The following is an 11652-nucleotide window of genomic DNA, read 5'->3' as shown; positions in this document are numbered from 1 at the left end:
ATACCTGGATAATTACTAGGTTAAAAGGGGTTTAACATTTGAAATAAAATAAAGAAATGAGGATGGGAAATATTTTACTAGGGAAAAGTAAGAGATAAACATATAATATAATTCCTGGTTAAATAGCCGGAGTGTTGCGCATGCCAAGAAAACGATATGTCAATTCAGTTCTGTAGCTGGAAGGTGAAAATAACATTCACCAATGGGTTTGGACCTCAGCCCTCCAATTCAGGAAGAGCCTAGATCCTGACGATGATCTCTGAGGCTTTTTAAGGATGAGATTCAATACTAATGCATTGCTTGTGCGGTCTACAAGATTATAAGCATTATGGCTTACGAGAAAACGATACTCAACCACATACTCGACCATAAAGCCAACATGTTCGCTAGCTCGTGCTCATCCTGGCCCAGGGTAGATGTAGCTCATACTAGATGCTATCCTATTTATACGCCATCCTAGATGCCCATACATAACCAGTGTCGCCTCTAACCGGTGTCGCCCGTCTCGTCCGTCCCATACTCGCAACTGACGTGGGTAGCATACTAAATCTGGACTTGTCGTTTGATGAGATAGCCATTAAGATGGCATAGCCGTTTTTAAGTAACGTCAATATTATCCTGCTAAGCGCTACCCTGCGTGTTGGAGATACCCCGTCACGACCGCTATGATATTTGATAATATGATTACCTACCTGGGGCTACTAATAACGACGTGCGCAATAGCTACAATCCTTAGAACTCGCCCCCTATTATAATATCGACTGGCAAGACGGGCATCCATAGATAGCCAGCCGTTTATTCTCCTATGCGTCTTTACGATTAGCGCCACAGTATAGGAGAGAGCGAAGCTGTAACCTCACGAGTTTCACAAATGCCGAGAATGGAACGACGAACTAAAGGGTTTCGAAATGATGTATTCATCTTCGAAAAAGCACCCCTATAAGCTGTTCAAGTTATCGGAGAATTCTGAACCCTTCGGGCGACCACGGTGGACTTCCCATTGCTGAAGGGTACGGTATGAGCTGAATGATATATTGATTTGGTCTCTTGACTGTATGAGTCTAGTATCTGTATGAGTTAGCAAGGTGGTCCTCATATATTCCATTCTTATATATCACGTAACTACTGTAGTCGCATAACTGACTACTTATTTTGGGAGCTGTTTTTATGTACATCGGCGTATAACCGCTTAGGCCTACGGCATCGCCTATCATTAGGCCGGAACCAACTATGGGCACAATGGGCAATATAGGCACGCAAATCGACGACTTCGGATGTGGTGTCTTATATGTTATTTCGTTCTGAAGAACCACTGGCAAAGCAGCCATGTCATGGTTGTCTTGGTCGATACGCTCCTTAGGTGTAGTCTTATTAGGCACAAGCGCCTTGGGTGTTGGGCTCATGCTTGATATTATTATCAGCGTGGTTTCCCTCCCGTATTTGCCGAACCAACTGCCTATCCGAGGCGATGGTAACAGCATTGTTCAGTTCAATATCATACAGTCAAATTGCTAATTCTACATCTATAAGCTCTCCTTGTGCGTCTTCTCTTAGGTTAGACCGTCGCCGTTATATCTAACGCCGAGGGCAATACCTACTGCCAGGCCTCCCTAGTGGTATACGGCGTATGGAGTTATCTAGGTCTATATACAAGGTATGACCCTTAACATGTCACAAATCAAACCAAGCCCGAGGGCATACTGTCTCAAACCGTCTCGGTTCGCATCGCTGCTTGGGCTTGTGCTCGGCAACGTATGTGTCCATAGCTGATCCTTTTACGGGGGAACAAGCCAAGATCCAGATACAAAAGACAAGTTTTGCTGTAGGAACTAGCAGTTCTAGTTTCGGTTTCCGATGTGCGGTCGGGCCTTATTCGGAGCCAAGTTTGCACACCCTAATAACATATGTCTAGTAATAGTAGTTAAAAGTTGGTTGCGGTAGGGTGACGAGATGAGATGAGATGAGATGAGATGAGATGAGCTATCGTGGTACGGATTTTAGAGTCTATTTCCGAGGCGGCCTATGCGGGTCGGCTATCGACCGGTTGGCTCCTTAACGTAGGCGCGGGCGGGCGGGCAGTCCTGGGGAGTAAGTTAGCAAAGGGAGCGTTTTATTCTTGAGAAGGCGGGGGCATATTTTCGGTGTCTTCAGTAAAGAAGACTCTAGTTGCGGTTCTGTGAGTTTTAGTGGTTGTTGCCCGCCCGTTGGTTTTAATGGCGTCCCCTGGACTCTTGTATCGGTGGCATACCTCGAAGAAGCGTATGTTATTGAGAAATTCCGTTGGGTCGCTCAGGAGTCACTGTTGGGCTCTGGTTTGGCAACTGGCCACCATTTTTTATACCTATCGCCTTTCGGCTGTGTGCCTATGCGCTACGGTCTGGTTTCTGCGTCTGTTCGGCCCGCTACTCGTCAAAAAAGCGTGTTGCGGTCTCTTTTATTCTCCCCCTTACAACGTGGCAGACATAACCGTGAGAGGTTCCGGTAGAGCGGCACCATATCTCTCGAGGGCGTCGGATTCTTCGTTGCCTTAGACGTCTTTATATTACAGAAAAGCCTGCCGGGGGCTGATGGTACCATGCCATGAATTCTGTGATGGCCTTTTCATTACTCTTCTGCGCCACGGGCTGTTGGGAGCCTAGCGCGTAGCGAGGAAGCAGTAATTTGGGCATTGGGAAGCCGGGGAGTAGTTTTGCTGCCGCCTGTAGTTAAATCTTAGGCCTCTGATAGTCTCCGGTGCTCTACCTTTCGATATAGGACTGGATCCAATTAAAGGACTACGTGGTAATGGTGATTAACCACTTTGAGTCTGAAGGCAAAGCGTAAGCGGCATCTTTGTAATGCTATGGCCGCCGTGGGCATATCGGAGTCCCTGTACATTGAGGTACGTCGAGAGAGGGACGCCGCGAGACGTCGTGAGATATGTATCTTGTAAAAGGGTACCGTAAGAGTTATATTATTGGAAATGTACGTCATATGAGAAGGACGCTGTAGGCAAGGGATGTAATAGAAGTATGTCGCAGGAAAGGGATACTGTAGGAGTTAAGACGTTGTAAGAGAGTCGTAAAAAGACGTCGTAAGAGAAGAACGCCGTGTGAGTTATATCATTGGAGAGATATGTCGTAGGAGAGGACGCCTTAGAATATCGTGGGATATTTATTTCGTGTGAGGCATGTCGTGCAAAGAGAAGCTGCGGAATAGATCGTATGATGTTATAAGCTATATCGCCGCCCTCGCTGTCGAACACCACCTGTAATCTCCTGCGTCCCTTAAGGCCATACAACTCAATTCAATGCCCTATAAGACAAGCACGAGATATATACCGCAATATGAACCAAATAGCCAATGCATAATACGTAATCTCGTAGACTTGTAATCAAATGCCCCCGTAGTTAAGTGGTCGAGTGCGCAATAGTGAACTGGTGTGGTGCCACATCGCCAAGAACAAGGGTATTATTATGTAATCTTAGGTCACAAGCCATATAAAAGTCTAATATTCGTCGTATTCTTCTAATCAAATAGCTACGATTATTATTATTTAGTTATGCATTTAATATAAACACATTTGTTACTTTTCCATATTTATAGCTTATAGCTCTATTTTGCGTATTTATCTTATATATCCTATCCGATCAGTAGATCTTTATAGTTCTTTCAAAATATAGTGCTATCATCAGCTATTTAGGGCCTTTCACGAGGATTTAGACGTTAAAGTGATATGCTATACTCTACAGGAGATACCAACTCCTGTTCAATAGTAGTCTCAATTTAATCCAGTAATCTGGAATGTCTTTTGCATTAGATACACTTATAGTGAGCCTAGTATTACCGCTAAGGTTAGCGGTATATCGCCATTGTTGTGATAGGTACTACAGGTACTACCTATGTACGTCAATTGACCTGACTTAGATGGACCTGGCCTGACCTGGCTTGGGTACATGTAGATGGTAAATCTTTTTCGGTGTAATATGATTGGTGGTCGGCTGATTTTGAGTTTCTGTTTGGTTGATGTGGCTGGAGATATGGCTTTATAAGGGCTCATAGGCTTACCTAAGGTCGAGGATATGGCTAGGTAGGTACCGGAGCCTTAAAGGTACGTGAATATGCTTGGCTTGATTTAACTTACCAAACTTACCGGTACAATGCCATAGCCAGTTTTCATAGCCGTCAGTTCGCTATCAACGATTATATGTCCAATGGTTAAGAATAAGCCCAGTCTAATATACACGACGGTCTCGGAACGACCACCGACGCGAGCCTCAGCTTCTCGGGTAGCCTACGCCAAATGAACTCGATGCTGTGGTTATAGCGATGTCGGCAATGTCGTGGCGATCAACCCGAGAATAAGATCGACCAAGAATGTACCCAACTCGATAGAAGTCATAAAGCGTGCGGTAGCTAGCGTTTGGCGAGAGCCGAATAGTAGCTCGGCGTTGATGGACGTGGCGTATATGTCGTTCGCAACGAGAGGTCGAGTCTACACGATGGCTTAGGCCAAGGCATGTAAGAGCAAGAGGGTCATCGTCACGTTCGGTGATGGTCGTTTCCAGGAACGGGGGCAGATGATGGTAGACAACATCTCATATATAGCCATAGATCCCAGCTAAGGTAGAGGAGGACCAGAGTACCTCTGTATGACCTCTGTATGACTTCAATTTGCTATTCAACACGCAGCCCCGGCTTTCCACGTTGGCGAACAGGTTGTTCCCGTCTCTCGCGAGTATTCCTGGTCCGACGCCGGCCGAGCCTTGCCGAGATGGGCCATGGAAATCCACGTAGTTAATTCCGAACGCCTTGTACACCTAGACGCTGATGCCGTACGTCCACTTATGGATGCCGACCGTGCCGTCCGTGTCATCTTTTCTAGCCGGGTAGGTGAGCGATATAGCGACTGTCGCCAGACACACTACGATCTGTTTAGCATTCTCATGACTTCCAGCAGATTGGTGATCTTTCGATGTGTACCATCGGCTATCATGCGCGTGAGTGTCGCTAGGTGGGTGCTAACACCCCATGATGCGTTCATCCAATAGTAGCCGGTCGTCTTCGTGATCGTCGATACTGCTTCGGGCAGCTGAGAGGGGGTCTTGAAGAGGGCCCAAATGACCACTTGGGCAGGTCAACACGTGTGAAATGACCAATTCTTCGCATGGAAGACCTTGCTGCGCACGCCTTCGATCACAATCCCCTCTGAGGTCTACTGGTACAGTATCTATCTATATCATGTTGCCGCTTTTGTGTGGGCGTTGGCTTTGCCGTATCTAACCCCATACTCGTCGGCGCTGATGTTGGAGAGGTAAGGCGGCCCTTTAGGTATGATGCTACTCTCGTCGCGCGATATAATACAGGGCATTATTTAGGGTGCGCGCCTAGTACTTTGCATATCGAAAATGGTCAGAGTCGTGTCGACGGTCTTGTTCCTTGCGGTTGGCTGATCGGAGGTCCAGTCGGGCTCATTCTGCTCGGCCACTATGTTCCTGTGGGACACAACCAAGCTCCTTGATCGACGTTGATCGTTCCTATTGACTGGCTGCCAATTGTGTTCCATTTGGCCGCCTCTGTTGGGGAGTCGAAGGTTGCTCATCATATTTGTTACGTTACCGATGTTCGTGAGCCTGCCCTTGTTGGTCGGCGGCTTGTTGGTGCTGTTCTTCGACGCTACGTTTCGCATTTGAGTATTAAATACACGGCGTTTGATCTGACCGCACCACGACCTCAGCAACTGACGGCCTATGCTGTTGTTGATCGAGCACGTCTTCGAGAACTTAATTCGGTTTGATGTCTTATTATGGTCTGATTAAGGAAAACCGAGTATCTCTTCGACCGTACCGCTGAGTTAGATGTCCATCTCTTGATGTTGTTGTAGTTCATGTCGTCAATATCGTCTTCGCTGCATCACTGCCGCAGATCATAGATGCTGCCGTCAATCCTATATTTATGCTTTCTACTATGATCGGTATTGATGATCAGTTCGACGGCGTCGGCTCGTGAGCGAATCTGTTTCTAGCATCGCGCAATGTGACTGCACCTGACGCTCGTGTTTATGGTTATTGTCTCCGCCAGAAAAAGGGTATCCAATATCGTCAGTGACCACGATCAAGCCGTGATCCATGACGATCATGATCGTCCCGGAGAAGTACCTAGCCTTTGCAGTTATAGTGATATTGTCAGTTCCTATGACCGTCGGCACGATGGGGGATGCGAAATCGATAGCTGCGCAACTAATTGAAAGCGTACTCGAGCCTGCGTGATGAATTACGTACGAGTGTAAGTATGATGTGTTCATCGTAGTCGTTTGACCCAGCCAGGGCCAACGCGAGGCCGACCAAGTCGTCGGCCGAGTATGCCGAACAGGAGAATAACAGGCAGACGAAGGCGGACGAGTTAGTACCATGATGTTGGAGATCAAGAGTCATTATGCCACCGATAACAGCCGCCGATGCCATGTCGTCCATATTCAGACACGGAGGAGTTCCGTCACTCCACTACTTCGTCCAACCAACATCGTGGTGATCTAGAAGCGCGATATGTTTTGACCCAATTGGAGGGACTTGAGAAGTTCATACCGCTATATGGATGGCCACCTCTTGGTTGTGCTGTCACTACGTGGACGATCAAGCCTGTGCTTTAAAGCCTGGCCATACAATCGATGTCAGAGACGCTCTCGACAGGTACTCGGACGACGTCTGATGGATCGAACCCACGTCCATGGTAAGCCACTCGACGGTGGTCAGGGCCGAGAACGAGATCAATGGAGCAGCTATCGATGGTGCAGGCGTTGACACAATTAACTCGGTGTGCCACGTACAACATGAGCTTCGCGCTGTTCGGGTTTGGCCTGCACGCCAGTGATCTGGACCTTACATATGGTTCCGACGCCCGAGTCCGTACGACTAATAACAGAATACGCAAGCAGCATATCAGAACCGAGAGGAGTCACGACGTCGCTCACGACGCACCCATCGACCAAGTTTTCGGTACAGGCGGCCTCTATCGGACTCTTCGGTAACTACGATTCTCCCCCCCGCCATCAAAATCGCATGGTCCATAACTACGAGACATGCTGCTGGTGCCTGCAGTCTGCGCGAAGCGATATTCTTGGTCTCTAAGCGCACGGTCTGATCTATACCTAACCGACACAATCGGTTCGACCTTGTAGCTGCTTCTTTTGTTTTCCAGTTATAGACGGCGGTACTACTGATGCCGCCACTTATTATTCGTTCGGTATCACGATGCGTGCTGATTTTGCTAATGCTATCGACGGCGGTGTTGACTGTGATTTAGCTATGCTTATTACCACGATTGTCTTCATTGCCGTTCAACCCACGGTGTCGTGCGTCTCTGTCGCTCTTGAAACCGTCTCATTATAGTCTCATTATAGTCACCACACGGCTGTTCGTTAGACTCACGTCTAGGTGATGTACGTTGGGCTAGGACGAGGGTTATCCCGTTTTTCGCCACGCTTCTTATATTAGAGTCTACCTAGCATGCTCACAAAGATGCCATGTGCTATATCCGAAAGTAATCTTTGACCGCTCATTTTAACATAGAACAAGAAGGATGGAAATAACTTTGCTATTTAAGGATCTGTAACTATGGGAGCCTACGACTATAGTCGACGCATGTCTCTTTTGTTGGAAATATCTCGTCTAAAATCCCAATGGGGACCCTAGGTATGGCTTTACTTGATAGTATTGTAGTTTGGCCTTGAAGCCTGGGAATGGTACAAGTCTATGAACCGCGTTGAAGTTACAAACAGCTCGTACGGTCCTTTAAGTGAACATCCCTCGGACTCTTGCACATTCCGGCTATCTTCAGAGAAGAGCGATCTAGAAAAGTAGCTTTTCGGAAATTAGCAAGGCTATGATGACAATAAAAACTAGGGACCTGTATCATAGTTAAAGGGCAAGGGCTGTTTAAGTGTAATAGCAACTATTTTGGCTTGACCAATATTCCTCTCTAATATGAGATGACTGGATATGATTAATAGGTACCAAAGGATGCTCAGGAGTATTCCTCTAATGATTAAGAGATCAGAGTACATAGGCTAAGCATCGCTCAAGTTCTACTCTAAATTCAAGTAGAGATAGGAACCGTCCTGTCAGGGTATATACCCGTTGACTGATGTCATACACAGAGTGAGTGTCTAGGGTAGGCAGACCAAGTAATATATTGTATTGATTTAATAACGCCTAGCCTTGTATCCTCTTACGAGAACGCCGTGCGCTGTTTACATAGTGGATAGTTGATAGATCACTGTAGATACCCTTTACTCACTCATACCCTGACATGTCCGGGCCTTAACAACGGATAGTGCGAGGGTCGACCTTAACTACCTAGGTATGTAGCTTGTTCGTTTTAGAGCATTTATCTCCCTAGCTTTCCATACCGACTATACAGGTAAATGGGAGGTAAGTGAGAATGAAATTAAGTGATACGCAGGACAACCATCATCGCGGTTTGTCTCGTTCTTTTTAATTCCGTTCGCAAATCTCTGAAGTATTAACAAAGATGAACGAAAATTCTACCAACGAACCAGGTAAAATACACCATATACCGACCCACATTGAATGAATCACATCGAATCTACTATCTATATTCTGAAAGGCCCGCAAATGAGACTAACCGCCAACGACTGTCCAGATGTGTAAGGCAGGAAAGCTAGGATTGCGCCATGATATGCAGCGTAGCACGCTCCGACTATTATCGACATGAGAACTAACAGTGCTCGCTGTTTAGAAGTATCATAAGGACAGAGATTGGGAACAAGGTTCAATTACTCTTGTTGGATAGTGTCAAAAGTTGTGCTTCTAGGTGTCAGGATTCTAGATGAGATATCTAGAACAAATGACATGTTCAGTATGTATAGACACAGGCCCTCATAGATAGATTAGAGTTCCTCGTGGAACAACGAAGTTTTTCCCCTACTGTTTGGTTCCACCTCGTGACAATAGGTAAGTAATACCCGGGACATAAATATGTTTAGCACTTACGTGTATGTATGTATAGCCGCCCACTCTTGTAGTTGGGTTGAATTTCCCCCCTAAACAACCAAGTTGCTTCTATATTGTTTAATTTCACCTTATGGTACTAGTATGACGAAAGCTACGTGTGCTATTCGCGGCGAGTTCCCCCAAGGAAGATAATTAGCTTGCTACTTGTAGTAAGGGGTATTATAAAGCGCCACGACATGGTAGTAGAAACCTTGGGAACTGAAGTTTAAGGCACTTTATGGGTATTATTACAACACCATAATTGATAGGCTAGCATTCTACAGGTATGAAGCCCTGAAGTCTTTATTCTTTATCATTACCTATCCGTATTTATCGAAACACCAAACATATACCTACTCGATGCAATATAACACATGGCATAACATGTTGGCTAACAAGTACATAACTAAGTCGTAAGGTATCACGGACTAGGTGGGTTAAGGTTAGATCAATGGTATGAAACCAAGAGGTATTCTAACAAGATAATCAATCACTGATTTATGGAATGAGAAACTTTCCCTATCATGGAGCCTTGCGGAGGCTTTCTAACGGGTATAATTTGGACGGACGAGGGAGGATAGCACATTAACGTGGTTGTATTATTAGAAGGAGTATTTTCGTTCGACAAACCCCGGATAATGGCCCGGCAAGGCTGGTAGCTTTATTGCGCTACTTCTAAAAGGCGTTATTCAGAGAGGAATTAAAATTGTTAGAATATCCCGCACCAGATAGAAGGTTATGAGTAAATAATTGGTTAAGCAATTATCAACTTGAAATATTTACTTGGCGTACACTCTTATGTAATTGAATAAATCGGTAGATTCCTGTATAAATCCGAAGTAACATCGATATAATAAGTGCTTACGGTAATCTTTAATATGTGCCTACGATACCTAGTATGCCCTTCTGCTAAAAGATACGGCATGTGAGTTACTTAGGTAGTCTAAGATGATGAGAACGTTTACGTCTATTGGTGGCTATAAGCTAGGCAGCTACATCAGGCGCACCTATGACGCTTTAGACGTTTAGGGTACCTCTTTCAAAGGGAGATAGAGCTAGAGTTTCGCCTAACATGAGAGATCCTCCACTTCCTGCCTATAGCATCCCCAGCCCCTACCTGCCTCTAGCATTATTTTACCTGGTTAGCGCCGGCGCCAGATAGCCGATTTGATCAGGGGAAAAACCGTCGAACACGCCTTCTTATAACGGAGATGGAATCACCCTTAGCGCCCGGCAGTGCTTAAGGAAAAACCTGAGTTGGACCGTTTTTGGTTTGACCATAGTAGGATTCGAACCTATTTGTGTTGCGGCCTGTGGGCATGGATCAACACACATCCAGGCGTTAAACCACTACGCCATGTGGGCTAGGTAGTCTAAGAGTAAGGAGGGACATTCCATACCAATACACAATGCTATACCTGAAAGTAGAAAGTAGAGCCTTCACAATTTCTCACCGGGTTGGCCGTGACGGAATATTGAATATTGGGACTACTAGGTATAAATTCTCAAGGTAACCATTTCCTATAGCATTTAATACGGGAAGGGTTATCTAAGTCGTCATTTAATACCACCAAATACTACATGAACGGACTGTATATTGCGTAAATGGTATATGATGGCCTGGCACATAGCGCATTCATCGGGGTATAAGCGGGTTAAACGTAGCTACAGGTGTCTGTCTACTATCGAGTGTGTGCGGCTAGGGAGGCTGCAATATAGCAGCGAGGCCAGGAGCGATGATGAGACGAAGGAGTAGTGAAATAATAAGGCTGGAAGAAACGACAAGGTTTACGATTTTACCGGTTTCACGCGGCTTTCTTTCTATGTGGCCATGAGGACAAGATCACTAGGGGGGCGATTTTGTTAATTGTTAGGGTATAAGCGGGTTTGGGGTAACTATTGGTATCTGTTTTAATTGACAAGGAGCGGGCGATGCCCTCATAGCAGGGTAGAAGCCGGGCCTTACTTGTTCATTACCATTCACCTTTTATGGCTGAGTGGTCGAGGGAGTACTTTTAGGTATAGGACATGGCATAGAATATCCTCACTTCTACAGTTGATAAACCAAGTTAATACAAGCACAGCTTATATACCGTATCTTTTAGCAATGACAACCCCAGCTATAAACTCGAACAGCATACAGTATGATCCAACTCCAACTTGAGGTGATTGGCATTTAATCTAACATGATTAATAGCCGAGTCCATATCGCTACGCAGAAACTAAGAGAGCTGAAGCTACGTACAACTGTGCTAACGATCGAGAAACTGTCGGCTTAGATCATATGTCAACCTGCCTATGCACGACCGGGCACTCCATTCCAATGCGAACAGAGCTGTTTTCTACTCCAACCGTGATGCAACCCATTAAATATGGGAAATGGAAGAAGGTAGGTGATAGCTTAGGTTACATGTCTCGACTCTATACTCTGGCTGTTGTAGGAAAGATGGGTTCTATATAAGTAGAGAGGAGCAGAGATTTTGTGACCTTGACTTACTAGAGTACATATTGTTTTGTGACCCCATGCACAAAACTTTCGACCACCATACTAACTTATGTCACATAATTTATGCCTTTGATTTTGCAAGCAAAGGTAAGATTGGTGGATTTATGACTTGAGAAGTGATTCTCGTCCTTTAGGTACAAGAGTAGAGAGTAGAGA

General features: G+C 45.6%; 1 protein-coding gene across 1 annotated transcript; it reads right to left on the bottom strand.

Moving 5' to 3' along the window:
* Positions 1-5944: 5944 nt before the first annotated feature.
* F4813DRAFT_391558 (uncharacterized protein) lies at positions 5945-6443 on the bottom strand (the record flags this gene model as incomplete). Its single annotated transcript, XM_049247181.1, has 2 exons — positions 5945-6142; positions 6261-6443. 2 exons carry the CDS (start codon positions 6441-6443, stop codon positions 5945-5947), a joined length of 381 nt encoding a protein of 126 aa, XP_049097387.1.
* Positions 6444-11652: the final 5209 nt, after the last annotated feature.

This window comes from Daldinia decipiens, assembly GCF_022478715.1.
Source record: "Daldinia decipiens strain CBS 113046 unplaced genomic scaffold F4813scaffold_29, whole genome shotgun sequence".
Lineage (NCBI taxonomy): Eukaryota > Fungi > Ascomycota > Sordariomycetes > Xylariales > Hypoxylaceae > Daldinia > Daldinia decipiens.
Note: the sequence above shows the minus strand (reverse complement) of the source record. Positions and strands in the feature narration are given on the sequence as shown.